This window comes from Lycium barbarum, chromosome 6, assembly GCF_019175385.1.
Source record: "Lycium barbarum isolate Lr01 chromosome 6, ASM1917538v2, whole genome shotgun sequence".
NCBI classification, from domain to species: Eukaryota; Viridiplantae; Streptophyta; class Magnoliopsida; order Solanales; family Solanaceae; genus Lycium; species Lycium barbarum.
In genome coordinates, this window is record NC_083342.1 from 7,989,127 (window position 1) to 8,012,059 (window position 22,933).

The following is a 22,933-nucleotide window of genomic DNA, read 5'->3' on the forward strand; positions in this document are numbered from 1 at the left end:
CAGAGCTTTTACATATGATGTATATTAAAGATTAAAGTTGAAGAAGTTTTCTCCTTCAGTAACACCTGAAAAAAAAATGCAATTCATATTCTCTAAAGAGCCTTAATGGGAGTTGACAAAAATGCTATAAGAATTTGTCAAAATAATTCATATATAAAAGCTTCTGAAGTGAGAAACTGAATTAAAAAATACTGATCAAATTACATGTTGGTTTGAAGCTCTGCTTATCTTTTGTTTTCTTCGTTCTGTCAAGATCTCTTTAGAGAAAATTAAGGTTTTTCTTAGGCTCGGCTTCTTTTATACTCTTTTCCTACTTATTTATAGCAACTAAATTTCTTAACAATTGTAATAATATTATTTAGTTGAAATAAGAACTCTTTATATGAAAAACAAATAATATAGAGCACAACACGTCTATGGAGCAAATAGTTTGGCTCCTATTATAGTCTTTTGCTCCTTATTTATAGCAACTAAATTTTTTAACCATTGTAATAATATATTTTGGCTGAAATATGAATTCTTTATTCACACATTTATGGAGCAAATAGTTCAACTACTTTTATGGTCTTTGGCTCCTTATTTATAGCAACTAAATTTTTCTGATTAGTTCAAATAAAAATTCTTTATTTGGAAATAATAATGTAGATATTTTGTAATTGATATAGGTTATACAGTATTCTAATAATTAATATTGATTTATGTAAATAACATGTTAAAATTATATTTTTAAGCGGACAAAATTAAAGCCACTTGCTATCATTGTAGTTTTGGAAGAAGATGATGAAAGAAACTTAAGCATAGATAGAATTTTAGATCACATATGTTTCAAATCCAATCTACCTTACTTTTTTTTTAATTTTTATTTATTATTTATTAGTTTAGGTTGCATATACTAAAACAATGAATAATTTTTTTTTTTAAATGCTGATCTATATATCTGTTTATATAAAAGGAAAAGACATACATGTAATAATAATAGTCATTTATCACACAAAAAAAAACTCATGATAGCCATGCATATAAGTTAGTAGACCAAAAGGAAAAAATAAAGAGAAACAAAATAACTTAACACAAAATGATCTTTTATTTGCACAGTGCTCTTGAGATGGTGAATAATGCCAAAAAAGAGCTCTTGTTCATTCATAATATATTTATGATCATATTATTCTCTTTTTAAATTTAATGCAAATATAATTTGTTGCCAAGTGACTTGTTTATATTACGCCACTTGGCTTAATATCAAGCTAGACTACCCTCCTTTTATATATATATATATATATATATATATATATATATATATATATATATATATATATATATAGATATAGATTATTATTAGTAGTAGTAGTAGTAGATGATTATTAAATTAGGTAATATTTTGAACTATAATTAATAACATCTTTTATAATTAATGCAAATAGAATTTGTTGCCAAGTGACTTATTTATATTACGCCACTTAGCTTAATATTAAGCTAGACTACTCTCCTTTTATATATATATATATATATAGATAATTAATAACATCTTTTATAATTAATGCAAATAGAATTTGTTGCCAAGTGACTTATTTATATTACGCCACTTAGCTTAATATTAAGTTAGACTACTCTCCTTTTATATATATATATATATATATATATATATATATATATATATATATATATATATATATATATAGATTTTGTCAATTTTACTGTCTTATTTGATGCCTTGAATATAACAAGTTTTGGGCTGAAATATATCAAATATTGACAATTAGGAAGTTACTAAATATTTAATTGTGGAGTGTTCCCTAGATTATCCAATGATTAGTTTTGTTGCAACTTATCCTAATTAATTGAATTTCTTGATTCTGCTAAATTAAATGGTTCGAGGATTATCTTGCCAAGAAATCTCATTAAGGGAGTAAATTGCTATACAATCGCAGAAGTTATTTCAAGTCGCATATTGCATGAAACATGCATAATGTTTTTGGGATAAGTAAGTACTCATAACAAACAATTTGTCACTCTTCATTACTGGTTAATTACAATAGCAAGAAATAACCAAACTTTCTTGTAGTTACAAATTCAAAGGCCCCCCAAAAATGGCAGAAAGTTTAGTACTCTTTTCCTCAGAACTGACTCAAGCACAATATATTCATTTTGTAATCATTCTTCTTTTCAAAATTCTGCGCCTACGTATGGCTCGCTTACACTTACAATTGAACTGAGAGCTATCGATAGGTCATTGTGCAACAGTTGAGATCAAGTATTAAAGAAATGGATGTTGCATTAGGATCAAACTTCACATCCATATCATAATACAAGATGCTCCAATAACAAAAATCAAAAACCATGTACAGACTACTCAAACTGGCTTCTAACTTCAGCGACAAATGCAACGAGTCATTCGTAGTATTGAACCATCCCACAATCTTCATTTTCAGCAGCGTTACTAGTTGTAAATTTTAACAGGCTTCTCATACGTGTGGCGGTTCTGCGACATGAAAGAAAAGAGTAGGTATTATTGAGAAATAAGGAAGTCCCATTTATTTGAATACTCAGTAAAGGATAGGTTCAGCTAGAGACCAAAGCGCATCCCACGGAGAAAAAGAGAGCCGACAGCAGGAGCATACTGAAGTAAGACATTGCAATTTATACATACATTCAATGGGAAAATCAATTGTTTATACAGTTGTTAAGCCATTTTTCCATTCAATACTAGAAATCTGATCTATCCAATTCCTTCCAACGATTCTACTAGTGTAACTAGGTTATGTTCCCGGGTGAAGCACCGACAGAAGCTGGGTTTTCTACAGTAAATCAGATAAATCTTAAGTAGTTAAAAGTTTGCCTTCATCTTGTGAGCAATGACAACTATGGAACATAAGCTGCACAGAAAGACAAATCTTGGTCTTGCAACACGACAAGGACATGACAAAGAAACCTCAGAATCCGCGAGTTAAATCTCTCTCTGGAACTAACTTTACGTATTTAAGTTGTTAATTTGTTGTTTCTTTTACCAAATACAGAGTATGCCCACGTGTAAGAACCGAACATTGAGATTACCTGATATGCTGCATGAGTCCTTTTAGGGGCATTGTCAGGATGTTCCAAGCCGAGATACTGCTCCCAAGCACCATAAACATCCCTTCGCTGCATATTAACAAAAAGATCCAAATATGCATAATTACAGTGTCATTTAGTGAGAATATGAGAGTAGATGACGGATTTTTCTCTCCTTCACTTTTGCACATTTCTTTTAGCGGTGGAGGGAGTTAGAGCTTAGTACCTGGAAACGGTTGGACAATATATCTGAGTCCTCGAGGTACGCAGGGCGGCCAAGTGAGAGGAATGCAAATTTCCACTGAAAGTTATATGCAAAACAAAAGTAAGAAACCAAGCATCAGCTACATACATACTAATCCAAACCATTCCCGATCACCCCACTGGGAAAAACACACACACACACAACAAATACTCACCAATATACGCTTAAATTGGGAGGAGATTATACAGAATTAGTCTAAATACAATATTCATTCATTGGAAGATCAAGCAATGTCAAGTTGCAGAATACCTTAGCAAACTCTTCATCTGGGACCTGCAATTTCTTCAGTATTCGCACCTTTACCTGAGCTAAAGTCTCACCCTCATAGATAACCAAGAGAAAAGGTTCCCCAAAATTCTGAATTTGCTGTTTCAAATGTCAAGAAATAAACAACGCTGCATGAGACAAAATTCCTTTTTTCTTTATCCCCTTTTCCCTGTGAGGTTGGATATGGGTGGAGAGAATCTCACCATTTGGTTTTGTGCAGTCTCTTTAGTGAAGTGATACACATGAATCAAACGATCATTCGGGCCTAGATTTTTCTCTTCTTCAGGAATCTGCAAGGAAGATAGAAAAGATCCAAACTAATAAACTGCAATTTAACAGTGTCAAATAGTAATAGCTAATGCTAAATGTCAGGTATCGAATATTATTGGCACGTTACTCCTTCATAACTTCCTTGATGATAAAAATAAAACTCACTAACCTACCCACCATAATGGCCACAGTATAAAGACACATGCAGATACAGTAGGGACAGAAGTGGAGAATTTGGAAAGGGGAGTGTAAGAGAGAACCTCTTCGGCCCGTAATGTCCAGTACTGGTCATTTATGTTATCTATCTTCTCACTTGTTGGAAATATCTGCATAAAAGATCATTAAAACAAGGAAAATTTAATGCAGACAGACGATACCTACAAACAAATATATCAGTAAACTATTTATATTATTTGTCGACTTCAACAGTTTCTGAGCTTATGTCATAACGACTAGGACTTTTCCAGAGGCAAATATTTCTGGCAACAATATAAAAGGACCTAGTTAAGAAGTATAAAATAAAGCAAATGTCAAAGGATTGAAACCAATACCTTATAAATTTTGTGGCAGAAGACCTCTAGCAGTCTTAATTCTGCATCTGGATTTAACAACTCTACCTGTTATGGAGCACAGTAGAGTAGCATCAAGTAAAGCTAACAATATAAAAGCATCAATAAAGGAGAAGAGTAAGTTTTCAATTCAGAGATAAGTTGAAACCAGGCAATACCATACCAAGTTTACCATTTTACCTTTGTCTTCAGATCATTAATTACATCACCCACAGTAGATTGTTTTGGTAATCTGATAGTGTAAGTGACCTAGATACCGAAGGAGGAGAAATTCGAGGAATTATTAAAAGGAAAAAATCGTGCTCTCGGATAGAGAAAGGTAAAAGATTAAACCAATGAAAATCAGAGCTGCATGCTTACTTCATCTTTGGTAGCATGATGAAAAGCTACTTTCAAGGTTTTTAAACCTTGGAATTCTGGCAAAGGAATGTCCAGTACCTCATAGTACAAAATATCAGATGTCTGTCCACAATAATTTAAATAGTTAGAATTTCAGGAACTAATTGCTCATTATTATCAGTCAATGTTAACACACCTGATTGTAGTGGACCAGCATATCTACAAGGGTGTTTACACCTCGGTACTTAATTGGCTGCGGTTTAGGTTGCTGAGAGTAACAATTATGGGGCGTGAGCCTAATTTTAGATGGATCATCCAAGCCAAGTTGCTGAGCTACTCTTTCCACAACTTCATCATATGTATTAATCTTTGACCTTTCCATTAACAAGAAAATGTTTGAGAAAGTAATGGTGAATAAACATAGTGGTGAATCATCTAGTCTACCTTTATGATAAAAAGAAAAACAAGAGAGTAAAATGACATTATTAGCATATGCAAAAGTTTTAGAACATACAGCTCTAGAATGAAATCCTCAGCCTTGGATTTTTCTAAGGATCGGAAGTGAACAACCTGTAAGACATATCATATTATCAGAAATTGATTTAACAAAGAATAGTAAAGCCAAAGACAAATTTCAATGTCATATTTCATTGAATATGGCACACGATAAGGACACGACAGAACGGCTTTTGGAAGTAAGGTCTATTTATGCTAAGCCTCAGATGCAAATTTCTGTTTGATATAAACAGAACTTGACTATGTCACCAGGGAACCAACAGTGAAAACTTTTTTTCCGATAAGTACTGTAAGTGTATTATTGATGTAAACCAGCAAAAAGGGAATGTTGGTGTATAGTACATCCAAAAAGAAGTTACTTTACAGTGAATGCAAAGAACTAAGAAAGTCAGCTATGGCCTCCGGCTCAAATACAGAACCAAAATAGATAGATATTTTGCAATCAGATTAAACTACCCCATTAGGGAACCCTAAATTTCAGACTGTGAGTTGTTACAAAGCTTCTAAACAGAAGAAACCAGCTCGAACAATGCAATCTGATAAGATATTAAAGTTCAGCAGCTAGGCCTATCAAAGACTTCTTTAGCAATTATGAGAGAAGTCGGCAAGTTTTCTCAATATAGATGTCTCTCTTCTATTAAGTTGATACAAGTAATCTCAGCCACTAGGGCCACTAATCAATATCCCATTATCTAAGGCAATCAAAAGCAATATCTGGTGATCCATTACTAGTAATGTTGAAAACATAACTAACAGGACAAGATGGAAGAGAAAACTAGCTGATGAATCCATCTAAGTCAATCTATACATAGATTACCTGGCGATTATGAACATATTCCAGGAAAGAAGGAACATCTGGATAGCGGAACTTTTGGCGACTTTCAGGAGAAAGGGATTTCTGATAGCATACTATATCACCATCCTCAAGCTGCACAAAAATGAATATCATAGAAATCAACGAAATCTCTTGTCAATACACACTTAATGGTAGTTTAGGTTTACCTGGCTTGATCGGAAAGCAAATTTCTTGTCGATAAGTTCACACATGACACTCGGTTCAAATTTTATTTCCTAAACAAAATTAAGCAAAAGTGAGATTTAGCACAACTTTCTGGAATTCATCAGCCCTAGACTGTCTATAGCATGTGATACTATACACTAGACCTTTCTTATAAATATATCAATGAACTAGTGAAATGGACAAACCAAGTCTCCTTCAAGAAAGTACTATTGCACTTGGCATTGTTAGGCCGCCAAATTATGGAAAGCAATTCTGATCCAAAAGCAAACTAGAAATGGCAGAAAAGAATTAAGATCATACAAATTCTATGATATGTCGAGATTGTATAGGATCCCATCAGGAAATAAGCTCCTAGACATAAATTTGGCCCACACACAAGTTATAAAATAGAAGGAAAGGTTTAAGAACCCATCAGGAACATAAACTTCTAGAGGAACCTACATGTTTGACCACATACAAGCCTTTCTGCTTTACGCTCTTCCTTTAAATTGGAACTCCTATCACTACAATCCCTAACAATATTATATTCTACCGTCCAAATTTTTATAACAAAAACTATAACCAATTTGGTCTTATTCTGCACTTTAGCTTTAGGCCTCAAGTTGCTGGGTCTGCACATATAATGCTATTCTGTATTCCTATTTTTTCTTTTAGCTAAAAAGGGATCTTCTATTTTCTCATGAATTGCTGAGTTTGTTTAAAGTTATACACATTCTCTAAACCAAGGATCTGGTCTTAAACAAAACAGGGCAGCCCGGTGCACAAAGCATCCCGCGTTAGCAGGGTTCGTGGAAGGGCCGCACCAAAGGGGTGTGATGTAGACAACCTACCCTAATGCAAGCATTAGTGGCTGCTCCACGTCTCGAATCCGTGACCTATAGGTCACAAGGAGACAACTTTTAGCGTTGCTCCAAGGCTCCCCTTCAAGGATCTGATCTTAAATCCCCAAAACAAAAACAAAAAAAATTGAGTAATATAACAACTCTTAAAAGCCTCCACTTCGACAACTGTACGAAAGGAGGAGGGGGGGGGGGGGGGGGGGGAGCACTTAATAAGAACCTGAAGGAGAAAAGCTAAGACATTTTACCCTTTACTTAGTCCTGGCCCTAGGCAGAAGAAAGTGCAGGCATAGGTGGCTAAACGAAGGGGATCCAGATACTATTAGATGACGACCAGCGTAAGAAGGGTGGAAGGGAAACAACTGGAAGAGCAGCTGCAAGTTTTGGAGTAGCATGGATTCCTATCTAATGCATCATCCCAAACTTCTAATTATGATACTCACTAAATGAGCATCAAATAATACCCAGAGATGGTCTAGGAACAAACCTCATAAAGTTCAATCTCTTGATCGGGGGCATAGCCAACCATTTCATTTAGTTTGTTCAAGATTTCAGTTGGGTTACTCGTTCCCTTTACAAAGATTCTTCCAGCATACCTTCCGTACAAGAGAGAAATCATCAATCAACAAAACCAATCGTTTCATTAAAACGAAAAATAAAGAAGATAATTAATATTACCTCAGCTCTTCTTTCTCAGGATCATAAAGCTTGAAGAATAGCAGAATATCATCTTTCGTCTTGTCAGGTGGAGGGAGGTGCCTCAAATCCTTATAATCATGCACAAACTATTAAATAATGTTGATAAAAAGAAAACTTTAAATTTGCATTTCACAGCGAAAAACTTGTAAAGAATATTTTACCAGTCCAAGCTCCACTTCCAAGTACAATTTTAGCTCTGCATTTTGAACCTTATTTGATACTTCCTTCAACTGTCCAACCTAAATTCATGTAGAACTTATCAGGTAATTGAGCAATCAGATAGATTGCTAGAGGAGCAGACTTTTTTTTTTTCTTCCTTTTTTATGAAAAAAGATACAGTATGTTTATGTTGCATATTCACCCTAGATGAGGTTATACAACTTTAAGTCTCCAAAAACCCTAGATGTGGAGCCTAATGTATGGAACATCCGATTTTAGTCTATAAACATCTTGGTAAAAGGACACTTCACTCGACCTGTCTAATAACTAAAAGAGAAGTATTTACAGTTTGAGCTTCTTCGAGATGTGTCAATGGCCGATTTGGACGATATGTATGATTCTGGCGCTTTGCCCATAGCCAAAAACGTTGAAATTGCACTGGTACACCAAATTCTTTGGCAACCTCCTCCTGCATGCAGGAACATAATTAGTCAATAGAGCTATTGTAACTCTTACATCTAAGCTTGATTCCATGTAAAAAGTTTAAAGGCCTCAAGAGTCGATACAGATTTCAACTAATTCTTAATTTTCATAAGACAGATTTTAACTAGTTTAAAGTCTAAGAAAATGAATCGCAACCTAAACTTATGTTGCATCAATAATGGACACCAAACCACAGAATTAATATTACTTCGGGCAGCCATAGTTCAAAACAAAGCCAGAGATGGCTATGCTAATCAAAGCATAGGTTTAAGAAAGCTGACTTTTTCTCCACACCTACACCTACCTCAATTTGAATTTATAAAAGCTCAGCTTTAATTCAATACTCCTGTTAAATCAAGATACAAGCTGACAACACCTAGGAACCAAATAGAGGTATAGCTTAAAAGAATATCCCAGTACCTTAAAAATGCTAAAAGGTGTCTGCTTCTGAATGCGAAAACTCCCAACTTTGTCATGATCCACTAAATCAAAATGTATGTCCTTCCCAATCTGTTGTCTGAGGTCTTCATCACGAGCAACCTAAAAAGGTGATGTATTAGGTACAGACGTTCTCAACTTAAACACCCACGCTTTTGTCCCAGTAATCACTGAAAATGGTGGAATATTTAAATAAAATACCTTTATAATTGTGTAAAGGTGTGCCTCTGCTTTCTCCTTCTTCTTCTGTTCTTTCCCTTCTTGTTCTCTCTTTAACCTTGTCTGGAACATGTTCATTAGTCTAGTCATCGTCAAACCAATAGATGAACAAATGCAACAACATAAAGTAAAACAACTCATATGGCAGTCAGCAACTTACCCTGACATGCTCAGCAATGTCCTTCTCATCAACACTACACATTATCTTCTCCTTGTCACTTTCCCGTATATAGACCAGCATGTAAGCATTTGAGTACTTTGTAAATTTGAAGGGAGTATTATTGAATCCAGGATTTGTCTGTGGCAACTGCTATGTGAATTAAAAAGAGACGATAAATCAAAAAAAAAAAAAAAAAGAGAGAAACTCTGCAATCCAAAGAAAAGATGCCAATGAGTAAAAGCAAATCAAGAATCACCTCTTCTTCACCTCCATATTGCTCTTCTAGAGCTCTTTTCACATCTTCCTTAGTCACACGTTCATCGTCAAATTTATACCTGGAAAAATCAGGTTACTTTGAAGTGCAAGAAAAAGAGACATGCTGAAACATGAATCCGAAGCACAAAACTTTGGAGTCCCAAAAAACCAGGTACATAAAAGTATAAGAATTAGCAAAATATTGAATCATAAAATACTCATCCTACAAAATCGTGGACTAAAAAGTCAAGAGGATATTAGTGGAGTTTCAAGTAGATTATCCAACTAGCATATCTTGATTATGGTCATGCCACACACAGATATTACCTCACACAGGGTATTTCATGCACCACAACTATAAGCAACTTTATTAGGTCCATTTTGAACACGAAAATGGACTAGTTACCAATGATTTAAGCATTAGAAAGAAATTATTCCAACAGGAATAACTCCAGCGAGGTTATAGTCAAAAGTTCCCATTGAATAATGCTAATGGGATTAGCTGAGTGATTAAAGCTAACCTTTCAGCAAAATGAGCATGGGAAAAGTGGAAAAGATGATTTTATTTTTTAAAAAAGGAATTGCAAAATGAACAGAATAACTTGATACCAATTTCCAACAAGACACCCATGATAAAACCAGCTCTAAAGAAGATGTAGTAAGAGAATATGGATGGTAAGTTGGTAACAGTGGTAAGCAATGTTGTTACAAGCATGCTTGAGGCATGTTTAAGCCCTGAAACTTGCTGGATGTCTTTGCCTTGGTTATGCGGTGCTTTAGTGCAAGTACCAAGACGGTAAGGTGTGCGCTTCAACGATAATGGGTTTTGTTTTCAATATGGTAGCACTAAAGATTGATAGAGCTGGGAAAAAACTAAATCAGATATTAAGAAGGTTAATGATGAATATGTAATATAGGTTAGTGATTTGTAACAGAGTTAACAGAGATCAGAAAAATAAAAATAGTCACTTGTCCGAATTAGAAACTTAAATTTGTGGCTTTGCACTGGAATCATAAATTTAAAACAGTTTCGGTTTAACTAACACCATTTTCTTATTTCACGCATTTCGCAGCCCATATAGTTTTTTTTTTCATTTGTGCATATTCTTTTCACTTAGTGTGTGTTATAATTGCAGTTTTCTCTCCAGCAGGTGCCAACCTTACCACTTTTGTGTTCCTTTCAGAAAACCAATCACTACATTTACTCCAAAATACAGGTAGTGATACAGGCTCCTCTCAAAAGTTACCCTCCAAGTTCCAACAAAATCCTGCCTACAAGTTAGTGCTAGCAGGTACTGATCTAATAGGTTGGCAACCAGTTTATATGGGTAATCTTAAAATCATATACCAAAAAGACAGTTTTGGCTTTATACAGACTAAAGGATGATAAAACTGTAAAGGTCCCAAGCTAAGCCCAATGAAGTAGAACTTCCTATATTAAGCGTAAATTCTGGTTTGAAGACTGTGGTCTCTTGGCCTCTAATCATTACAACAAATAGAGGTGTCAATAACTATCAGCCCTGGGGATTTCCTGCATTTCGGGAATATTTCTCCTCCAGAGAACTGCTTAGGATGCCCCAAAAGAAGCATTAAGTTGCATTGCCAGGTTAATAGGACATTGGACAGTAGGAGCAGAGAACTCAAAAGTTGCAAAATACAACTGAATGTACTATAATTCAAAGGCCAAAAGTATTATCAGGTGAGGGAACAAAAGAAGAGCAAAAGGCTGTCATGAGGAAGAGGAGGAGGAGGAGACACAAGGCATGGGTACTTGCTCCTTCAGCTCTCATGTGGGTCATTTGAAAAGAAAGGAATAGGGGAGTGTTTGAAGGGACACATCCTAGTTGTGTTCATTTGATGAATAACCTCTCATTTTTAGTAAATTGAAGATTGGATGACTTTTGTAGACAACTAATTGTTTGTGTAGCTTATCTACTTCTTGGCATACTGCTAGTAGATGGAATCCCACATCTTTTACATATTCAGTTAAACTATCACCTTATTGAGAAAAAAAAAAAAAGGAGTAAAGTGAAGATAGTTTATGGGTGGCTTCTACAAAGCAGAATCTCAAAAACATTGTTAGCAGATTATCAGCTACTAGTCTACTATTACTTTTATCTGCCACCAAAAGGGGAAGGCAACTCAATATCTGTTTTTCTATGAAAAAAGAATACAGCTGTCCTTACCAGAAAAAGAAAAAAAAGATACAGCTATTAAATGCATCATGATTCTGTCATACAAAAAGTTCAGGAGCACAGATACAAACTAAGATATAAAATGTTTACCATTCATCTGAAAGAGTTGGCCTTATGAAAGCATAATAGTGCCCACCATGCACACCACCGCTGTGGACTAATACGCTGCAGATGGAAAAAATTGCCCCGAAAAAAAGAAAAAGATGAAGAGGCCAGAAAAATGAATGAATGAGCTAAAGAATTTTATCTGAATTCACAGCTTAAAATACACATAAGACACTAAATTAGTAGACAATCTGATATATGATTTAGGCATGCAGAAGTCTGTTGTGTTTTGATAGACTAGGCCAACCATAGTTGCGTTGAACTTCATAATCAGGAATTACTTGCTCATCCATAAAGAGCATATCCAGTTGTTATAGCATCGCCCATTACTCTTTCCTGCTTTACAACCAATAGAACTCAAAGCCAAAACTTCAATGCAAGAACACCCCCCACCCCCCACCCCAAAACCCCACCACACAAAAAAAAAAATAAGACTGAGATATTCTCATTTCCAAGTGAAAGAAATTGGGGAAATATTTAGATTAGGGCCTGGAGAGCCTTGAATTTTAGGCAGTCACTCACAGTGGTAGAACTCTAACTAAATTTGGAAATACTACTGAAGTAAAAACAATATAAACACTGTTTGAAATCCATTGCAATCCTTCAAGAGACAGCTAATTCTTGAGTAAGGTCATTCACAGACTAAACAAGAAGGATGAAGGCATGCACCCTTACTCAGGACATCCATGTACTTGTTTGTTCAAAATCAAATGGCTAAAACAAAAAATTCAAGCAAGATGCTAACCCATTACCGCTGAAAAGGGTGACATAAGAAAATTAAAGGAAGAGTACTTAAAAACAAAAATAAAATTCTAAAACTCCCCATCCCATCTAGTGATGTTGCAGCTCAAAACTCGTTGAAGACAACAACAACATACCCAGCTGAATCCCACAATGTGGGGTCTGGGGAGAGTAAAGTGTACGCAGACCTTACCTCCACTAGCAATTAAAGAATTAGGAGTTTCACCAAACCGAGAGGGAAATAGTTATACATCTAAATTATATGCCTTGAACTGGAATATTAAATATACATTTTAGCACAATAAGATATAACCTCTTATCAGCACATAGAAGCAGAAAGCTGATTGCGGGGAAAGAAGTATACGCATCATAATGAAGATTTTCTTCAGCATCCGATACCTGTGAAGTGTGTAAAGGTTTCTGACAATTCTATCAGCGTCGGGTGACAAGTATTTACCATTCTCTCTATCTAGATCGAGTTGCAGAGGGAATTCATATCTGTCATTTATCTACATTGCATCAGCAAACAATAAGATCATATTAATTGATGAATGTCAGCAATCCAACAAGAACTTTTTGCTGCTTTTTCTTTAACTCTCATCCTCTTGATGGTACTTTGTCTAACAGAGGGCCAAGAAGGATACACCTTATGTGCAAGGCCATTGTGCAGTTAGCTCTAGAAAGGGTTAAATTGGAACAAAAGATGATTGTATATAGAAAATTCCTCTTACATGCATCACCAATAGTTACACGCGACTTTAACAAGAGCACCACCATATCAGATTGATCAAGAAATGCATGGAATATCGAATAACATTTGTAGAAAACATCAAATATCATTAAAATGTTATTGAAAGAAATAATCTAAAGGACTACAAACAGTTCATGCACCTACATTAGGCTTTAAATGACAGGGTCATACAGAAGTTTGGAAAATATCACCGTCAAGTTTCTACTGATTGTCTAGAAGTAACTACGAGTAAATGGCTGTCAAATGCACAGGTGACTCGACTAGCTTGGGATTGACACTAGTGATTAAGTTATAATGATCACAGTTTAAATTATTGTTAATAGGTTCAACAAATACTTTGCTTTTCTTTTTCTGCATAACTTATTGTTCACTAGTTATTTTCCCTTTTGTTAGAAAAAACTTCTTCTCAACTTTCACTTCCCACAATCAATGCCGCAGCCCAATAGTCCTTCCTGTTTTCGTTTCTTTTTCCAATTTGACACTGGTAAGCAGCAGGATAATCCTTCCATCCTTTTTTGGTTTCCTTTTCCAACGGAGACTGCAAAGAGCAGGTTATGGACCTGAACAGGTACGAGAACTGCTTTTCTCCATCTCTTTTAGAACCCCCAACTCAATGGCTTCTACCTTTCTAACATTAGCAACCATTTACCCTTAGTTGTGGAAACCATTGTGTGTAACAACTGAATACTGCAGAAGTTGTATTAAATAAAAGCATTACTGACACTTCACAGCATAAAATATAAGCTGCTTTATCTCTTTTGATGATGATAAGCTGGTTTATCTCTTAAGAGAATAAACAGAAGAATACCACCCTTGATGATATTTACGCACCCCAGAAGTACACTCTTCAAGCATCATTAAGTAAATTATCATCAAGATGAAAGTACTGGATCAATGAGTGCTCCTTTTCTCAAGATTTTCATAAAAATGTCATGGTTCCATGATTAACAATGCAAAGGTATTTAACCTACTGCTGTCAAGATTCAAGAACGAGAACTGGCTTTATATATCAAAACTTCTTGAAGATGAATAAGAAATATTTAAATGAACCCATAATTTTCATCTGCAGAGTCATTGAATGGAAAGTGCTTTTCCTTGTGGATCCTATTTCAATTGGAAAATGATGAGTCGATCCACCTACACGTCTTGCTTTTACTGTTATATGGGGAGTTCCATGTATTGCTTAACGTAAACGGAATATTTCATTGTTCTTACAGAAATCTGTACCATTATCTTCTAGAACAGAACTTTTACTAATGATTGCTTTGCGATATGATTAAAGATGTCTAGCTACTGGCTTGCTTTTTGGATGAGCAAAATCTTAGCTTGCTTCATTAGAAGATCAAGACCTCAGACTAACCAACCAAATTTTGTTTTAATTTTGTGATCTTCTACCTAATTTCGAGCTCTGATGAAGTCCTAGTATACTTTCCTTTCCCGTTATTTTGGGCTGATTTTGTGATTTGACGGTCTTCCGTTGCAGTAACCTTACGTTTGAATTCTAAAATTATGTACACTCCTATGCTCCATGCTTCCAATTGCAGGGCATTAGAGCTGAAGAACAGTCTTCAGCATAAAGATTAGAAATTGTGGACCATTAAAAAACTGGAATCTGCTGGACCTTTTACTACTGACCTTTACCATAGTGTCCCGCGAAAAATCATATTCAAAGCGCTTTAACTGAAGCTGCAGGACAGGGGGGAAATCAATGAATAAGACACCCTTCTTAGCATCCTGAAACAACCAAATATCAACATTAGATAAGTGAATCTAGGAAAAATAGCCTAACCCTCAATAGTGCAACCAACTGGAGAAGCTGGAAGAAATATGAGACCACGTTGGCAAATGTAAGGTGCAGCCTTGCAGCTTAATTTTAAAGAACTTTTTGCGAATTTTTCCCAGAGTAACTAAAGGAGCACTTGGAACTGCAAAACTAGTGTGCTATCTTACCTGCAAACCATATTGTTCTGCGTGGTACTTGTTATCTCCCTCAAGACGTTCAACTTCAACATATTTATCAAAAGAAGCATAAACATCAGCACAGCCTTTGACATCAAGCTGAAGATCTGCCAACACACAATATATACAGAACACCATAAGGTGCAATACTTAAATGGCTATAGAAGACAACATCAGGAGCTTGTCTGATCTACTAAACCATAATATGACTCCTTTCTGGTAGATTTGTAGTCCACGTTGATGCACTCAATATAGTTCATATGGTGCCCTTCAAATAACTGCTGTATAGAGCCTTCCACGACAGTTCCCTAACAGCAGCAAAGAGCAATCATGTTAATTAGAAGTTACCCAAGCACAGATAACCAACTGAAGTTTGATTTACCTTCATTTTTTCTTCAAGCTTTTCACAGAGAACGCGATTGAGTTCTTGCACATCATGCTGCATGAAAGAATCATATGTGTCCCATCCAAATGATTTTGTCAACTCCTTTGTTGCAACACTGTTGTCACTATACTGGAGCTTATAGAATAAGCTTTGCAATGCTAGAGGGATACTAGCAGAGGGCATATCATTTACAGTTGTAGGCATGTGGTATACAGCCTGAGTTTAAAATCGAACTTTATAATCAATTGATACAAATTTAATAATCAACCCCATAATAGAATGGAAAAGAGTCGCTAACCTTCCTGAAGTAAGGAATATGGTAGAGAGTTTGGAGAAGCGAGTTCATATAACAGGTAGCTCCTTGGTTCTTCAGTCCGACAAAGCCAGTTTCTTTTTTTGAGTCATATGACCAATAGTCAACAATTTTTCGGACAGCAACCTCAGCCTCAACAACACATGTACCATCAACAAGATAACCTCTGTTTGGATCATATAGTTCACCAAGTGGCATAAAGGATGTGAAACCCCAATCACTTTCTCTGGCATTGAATTGGTGTTGCGTCTCTGTAAAGCATGAGAACACAACATTTACATAAACCTAATAGACCATGAATGCAACTATGACAGTTTCAAATAGTTGTGGCCTTGGCTGAAACAGCCTGACATCAATAATCACACAACTGGAACTAGCCTAAAAAGAGTTATGTCAATATTTGATTATCTGCCTACATTTACATTACAAACCACCTCATACTGCCTAAGAGCTCAAACTCAGAATGACTAGATCATGCACCTATTGCGCAAGTGTGGAATTTTTCCACTATACTATTATTACCGAACACTTGCAAAGACAGAGGCAATGTGCCTTTCAAACTTATATTTTCTCACTGAGAGTGCATGGAACTGGGTGGACAGTTCCTTACTCCATCTTTGGAGAAGCAGTTTTGCGTGAGTCAATACTATAAGTTGAACTTATTTCTGATATTAGAGCAGAAGAACTTCGTAACAGCGGAGAACGATTTTGCCTCAAACCCAAACGATTTTTGTTCATATCTTTAGATACTTCAAATTAGGACTAGATTGAGTAATCAATCGACTCCAAACGATGAAGAGATTTGTTGAGCGCATAATAAAATTTCAATTGGAAGACCTAAACAAAGAATACCATCCCCAGAGATGAGGTACTTGTACAGGCAAAATTGCCTGGTAGGCTCCTTCTATGCCTGAAAGAAGTCTAACAGCTCCAGGATATTTTCTCAGCATTTTTCAGTGCTTCTCCTACACCAGTAATATAGACTTGAAGACATCTAAACTTTACATGAGATATATGACCCTTTTCCCCTCTAAATTCTACGATAAAGAGCTTAAACATCGACAGCAAAAACAAGAAAAAGATGCTAAATTTTGTACCCAATTGATTCAATAGGCCATTCAGTGACAGCATAGTTTCTTTTTAACTTAAAGGGAGAGAATGGAATATATATATACTAAGAACAAAATGACGGGTAAGAAAGTTTTCCTAGTTATTCGCGGGAGAATCTTTAAAGCTACAACCAATTCCAAGCACAAGCAGTTCAGTAACCACGTAAACGCTGTCTAACTCATACCCTTTTCACCAAAACAAACATTTTTTGCCCCCAAATAATCTTTGGTTGCAGCATGGATCTCACTTAGTCTCACTTATAGAAGCAGATATAATATGCAAAAATTCCAAAACTAACTTAAATGAAATACAAATTATTTTTTTTAGATGAATTAAGATTTTGTACAGATGCAAAGTTACAAAAGAGATGTTAGCTCCAACAACAATAGGCCTTAAAGCATAGGGAGCTAACCAAAAGCAAAGGAGGGCTATTAAGCCAAGCTCAGAGAGCCAATGAAATCTACACAAGAACCTACACCATTTACAGGAGCAAAATTAGTCCAACTAAAAAAGCTGTAACACACATCTTTTTTTTTTTATAAGGTATAATTTAAAACTGTAACAGACATCTAGCCTTAAGTACTGAGAGAGGAGTTAAAATCCCATCAAAACATCTTCTATTCCTTTCTATCCAAACACTCCAAAAAATGCAGCTAGGAATCATTTTCCAGATGAATGAAATATTTCTTTCATTAACATTTACATAATAGTCCACAACAACAACTACTCCTCAGCCACAAACAAGTTGCTAATTGCTACTACAACAGGCTTCAAACTATTCAGTTGGACCTTTCATAATCGCCTCTATACCTCCAAAAATAAGTAGGGGACTCACAGCCTAGACATTCCTCAACAATAATATCAAATTAAATGCTTTTTGATAAGAAAAGAAAGTCACAATTGTTTCATATCAAATTAAATATTTAAGAACCTGATGCATGGTTTAGTTCTTGTAAGGGGAGATTACTAGTCCAAAGGGTTATATGTAGCGCTATTTTTGGATTACTATGTTTCTTGGGCCTCTGTGCATTTAATTGCATATGGGTACCATTCCTTCCATGCTCTATCTGCTAAATTTTCCCTTTAGAAACAATTAAATATGTGAGTGACCTGACTGTTAAAGGACCTTCGTCCCATAGTTTTTATAATATCTATCTCGAAACAGCAATTCAATACAATACAAGATGAGGTCCCATGCTACATGTTATCTACTGATATATTGTATCAATTGACGAAACCAAGAGTGTGTCAACAAAAGCTTGAACTATGGAGAAGCACTTTAGAGAGTAAGGAGTTTAGAAGAGGTAGAAGTAAGACTGAATACATGCAGTGCGAATTTAGTCAACATGAGAAAAGCAAAGTTGAGGTGAGACTAGACCGAACTGTAGTCCAAAATGCAAATAATTTAGATATCTACGCACATAGTTTCAAGAGAATGGAATGATAGCTGAAGTCGTTATTCATAAATGAAAACCTGATGGTTGAAATGGAGAAGTGCTATCAAAGTGTCATGTGATAGAACGAAGCCCACCAAAGTGAAAGTTAAGTTCTATACAATAATTTTTTTCACCGGCAATGTTATATCACAGTGAATGTTGGGCCGCTAAAGTCCAACATATTCACAAGATGAATGTTGCAGATATGTGAATGTGAAGATTGATGTGTGGTCATATAAGATTAGATAAGATTTAAAATGACCACATTCACCAGAAGGTGCAAGTAGCACGCATTGAGGATAAAATGAGAGAAGGTCGTTTGAGATGGTTTGGTCATGTCATGCATTGACCTACAGATGCACCGGTTCGTAAGTGTGAAACTATGGTGAAGGAAAGTGTTGAAGAGGGATGAGCTAGACCTAAAATTAAATGGAAGGGAGTTGTCTCAAAAGGCCTACAATTTCTTGAAATCAATGCAGACTTGGCTAAAGATAGGGCGCAATGGAAGAAAAAATGTTCCATATAGGTGATATCTGCTAGTTGGGAATAGGTTTTAGTCTTGTTAGTACATTGATTTTAAACTTTTTGTTTTTTCTAGGAGCATTTTGACCAGTCATAGATTTATATGCCAGTGAAAATATAGTGAAATTTTAGGATCACTATTATTACTACTATTCTTTATATACATACTTAACTTATAATTCACTTTTTATTTTTATTTAGTATGATGGTGATATGAGTTGAGCTTAAATGGAGAAACATGGTTAGTGAGGATTCATATAACCGACACTAACTTGTTTGAGACTGAGGCGTAATTGTTGTTTATCTCAAAACAGCAAAACTTCAAGAAATTTGACCAAATACGTCCCATTGAAACAGGGGTACGCTTATTTTTTTGGTATTTCACAAATGCAAAGCAAGAACTTATGGTTGTGCTGACATGCTTTTAAATATGGAGACAGAATGCTGAGAGAATAACCAAAATATGGAGAATATGGAGACAGAATGCTATGTATTTGGTTGTTCTGCTTCATTGCTTTTCTTGATTTCTCATTTCTTAGGTTCTTTGCGAAGAGCCAATAGACATCATTTTTGTTCAAGATGGAAAATTCAGCCACCAGGTTAAACTAGGGGTTTCTTTAAGTATAAAAGCTTTAGGCTAAAAACAAATAGTTTATCTACTTTAGTGACCTGGTAGAAACCAACCAACCATGTAAGAAATGACAATACTTAACTGCAACTAGAACTCAGCTCCTGAGTACACTATCGTTCCACAAAAGCTTAGATCTGAAAAACCATCAAGGAAAGAGAAAAAGAAAAAGAAGGGGGTCTCAAACTCCTTATCTGTGCATTGTTTACTTCCTTACTAGAAAAAGAAATTTAGAAGTAAAGAAACATGAGATGAAGGTATTGGGATATAAACTGAGAGGTTAATCATTGCAAATATTAGTCAAGCGATCCCCAAGATATTGTGTTTCTATTATGACAGGCCCCACTCTTGCAGCTAATGACCACGACTAGGAAAGCAAGTTTTTTATTGCAATTCTGTTTTTAGGGAAATAATTACATTAAGCTGATCAGGTTGCACCAAATACATGGCGAGACATATTCGCACTTGTCATTAAAATGTATCAAAGAAATAATCAAGAAGTGTTTGCTCTAAGAACAAATCGACAGTAGAAAGACAATATGATGCTTGCCTCCTCAACAAAATATAGCCAAAAGGCCGAGAACCAAAATATCTAATGGCACTGTTTTGGAAAGCATAAAATACCACCTCTTTTATGGCATACAAGGACTACCAATACCCAAGGTCATAGGACAGAATACAAAATCATCCGCGGAAGCACACCATAAAGTAAACCACTGAATCTAGTTTTTCTATTATCAGCTGAGATCATCAGAATTTTGGATTCTTACTGAAGTACCTTTTCTGATGGAGTACTTGTTATGAATTTGGTTAACTATTGTCAAGCTGAACTGGGCGTATCTACTCCACCCGTAAGGTAAACTAGCCGCATCAGCAACATCCAGATACATGGACAGGTAATCAACATTGTTCCCCTTGGGAAAAGTTAAAATTCGCCTGGCAACAAAAACAGCAGAAAAGAGGTCATCATGGGATTGTGGAAGTAGTTTTAACCTGGCAAGTAGCATGGAGAGATAAACCAATACCATTTGTAGCCACCAACAACAAAAGTATCAGAGTATAGTTTCTTTACATTCAACCTAGAGAAGTTCTCTATCTTCCAAGTAAATCTTGAAGTTTGAGGATCCTCTGGTGGCTGCTTTTCGACATCATTGCCGGTTTCTGCTTGTGCTAACAAGTAATTATGGAGAAATTATCAGAAAAAAACCTTGACAAGCCCATTCTCAAGAAAATAGCATAATTGATACAGTGAACAATCAACTGAGGTCTGAATATCATAAAATTTAGCAGGCTGTGGTTAAGCTGCATTTCGTGATCCTTTCCCACTCCCTATATCTGCATTTTTTCCACCACTTTGGTAGATAACCGAGGAGAGTAACAGAAAAGTTAAGATACACTGGAAACATAAAAGCGACTCCTGTTCAACGTTAAACAGATACTGTTGAAGAGTTAAAAATCTTCAAATTTCCCACATGTCATTCATCAAATACATCTTCAGAGAAATCGTCAAAATATACTGACTGACCAAAGTAAGAACTTAAACTATTCTAGCACATTTAGATACAACATTTGGCAGACAATACAGATACGACAAAATTTGTCGTCTTCTTAATCCTTAAATTTTTTAAGAGAAAAACTACTTTAAGACAAGCTTCAGCCATTACCAATGTGGTATCAATAAAAATAACCACCAAAACTACAAGGCAGAAACATATTTCCTACTTAAACTATAGCCTCAGTTGCTTAGAAACATTACAGACAAATTATCTCCTTGTTTCCTTTTCCCTTGCATTTCTCTTTTTGCCAACATGTCACCTTAAGACTAAGAGAGCCACTTAATAATCTGTTTGGCAAAGCTTCTAAAATCAACTTATTTTGAGAAGTGCTTTTCGGTGAGAAGCAGTTTGTGTTTGGCTAATTAATTTTGAAAAGCACTTCTGAGCAGCAATTAGTTTTTGGTCAAGCTTTTAAAATGTGTTTTTAAGTGTATCAGAGAAAAACTACTATATTTAGCTTCTCAAAAACAGCTTTTCTACTCAAAAGCACTTTTTCTTTCCCTAAAAGCTTGGTCAAACACCTCAACTTTGAAAAAAAATTGCACTTTTTTGGGGGGTAAAAACACTTTTGGCCTTGGAGAAGCTTGGCCAAACAGGCTATAAATCCCGGTACATGCACAACTTCAATGTCTCCAAATTCCTAGCAATGTAGTAGCGTAAAAGAAACGCATAAATTAAATACTACAAAATTTACCTTCCATAGGCTGAGGTCCTTCAAATACCAAATCTGAACGCGGAACTAGCATCTCCTCATCTTCTTGCTACACCCAACATAAATCAACAAAAACCACCAAATTAATTAAAAAAAAAACTAAAACTCCAACAAAAATCGAAACCAGCAATACAACATGTGTGTATGTGTATGTATACTGTCTACAACAATATGCATAAAGTAAAAAAAATGCAATCAACAAAAACCAAGAAGCAAAAAGAAGTACAACTAAATTGATTTTAAAAAGAAAAAAAACTTGAACTCCAAGAAAAATAGAACATGTGTATGTATACTGTCTAAAGCAATATACACAAGGTAAAAAAAAACTGTATGTTTATGTATACAGCCTAAAACAATATACATAAGGTAAAAAAACTGAAATCAACAAAACCACTAAATTTTGATTATAAAATGATTGAAACCACCAATACAACATGTGTATATATGTGTCTGTATACTGTCTAAAACAATATACACAAAGTAAAAAATGATAACAACGAAAACCCATAGGCAAAAAGAAGCACAAAATTGATTTAACAAGGTTAAAAAAAAAAAAAAACTTTGAAACAACCAAATGAAAATATATGTGTTATGTGTGTAGTGAGTAGAATAACATAGAGAGAGCAAGAATATTGAGACTTACATCTGTAGGAAGAGGAGTCGTTAAGGTCATTTGATGAATAATTTGAGGAAAATCTTAAGTTAATTTTTTTGGTGTATATATAATTTAGAGAAGAAAAATCGAGGGATCAATTGAAAATGTATTTATAGGAAAAGAGGGAAATGGGAAATCGCCAGAAGCTTGCAATGCTTGGAATGGAGGAGAGGGTATTTTTGGTAGTCGACAATTTTTTCACTTTTTTCATTTTCCACATTTGAAAGTTTTTTTTTTTTTTTTTTTTTTGAGGTTTTTGGACATGCGATTTCATGAAATGTCAAATCATCTAAAAAGGTATAGGTGTGATTTAGTATT

General features: G+C 35.1%; 1 protein-coding gene across 5 annotated transcripts; it reads right to left on the reverse strand.

Annotated features, from left to right (window-relative positions):
* Positions 1-1,986: 1,986 nt before the first annotated feature.
* LOC132600678 (ubiquitin C-terminal hydrolase 13-like) lies at positions 1,987-22,782 on the reverse strand. Of its 5 annotated transcripts, none has more exons than XM_060313998.1 (32): positions 22,604-22,776; positions 21,943-22,009; positions 20,718-20,853; positions 20,471-20,628; positions 15,982-16,247; positions 15,681-15,899; positions 15,498-15,606; positions 15,290-15,405; positions 14,975-15,073; positions 12,988-13,097; positions 11,833-11,907; positions 9,549-9,627; positions 9,293-9,442; positions 9,115-9,195; positions 8,896-9,015; positions 8,339-8,461; positions 7,995-8,072; positions 7,813-7,901; positions 7,622-7,730; positions 6,277-6,345; positions 6,092-6,202; positions 5,273-5,328; positions 4,955-5,132; positions 4,780-4,881; positions 4,600-4,668; positions 4,402-4,467; positions 4,111-4,176; positions 3,784-3,870; positions 3,563-3,679; positions 3,275-3,349; positions 3,052-3,138; positions 1,987-2,479 (listed from the first exon to the last, which is right to left on the reverse strand). In XM_060313998.1, exons 1-32 carry the CDS (start codon positions 22,631-22,633, stop codon positions 2,438-2,440), a joined length of 3,339 nt encoding a protein of 1,112 aa, XP_060169981.1. In that variant the 5' UTR covers positions 22,634-22,776; the 3' UTR covers positions 1,987-2,437. The 5 variants fall into 5 exon arrangements, 4 of the variants coding, with proteins under 4 accessions (XP_060169981.1, XP_060169979.1, XP_060169980.1 ...); XM_060313996.1 differs by having other exon boundaries at positions 20,718-20,862; XM_060313997.1 differs by having other exon boundaries at positions 9,293-9,439; positions 20,718-20,862; positions 22,604-22,775.
* Positions 22,783-22,933: the final 151 nt, after the last annotated feature.

Coding starts and splice junctions, on each gene's coding strand:
- LOC132600678 (XM_060313996.1), bottom strand. CDS start 22,633: ATGACCTTAACGACTCCTCTTCCTACAGAT. Junction 8,073..8,338: donor ATCTCGAAGAAGCTCAAACT/GTAAATACTTCT, acceptor ACATGAATTTAG/GTTGGACAGTTGAAGGAAGT. Junction 4,669..4,779: donor ATCATGCTACCAAAGATGAA/GTAAGCATGCAG, acceptor TTCGGTATCTAG/GTCACTTACACTATCAGATT.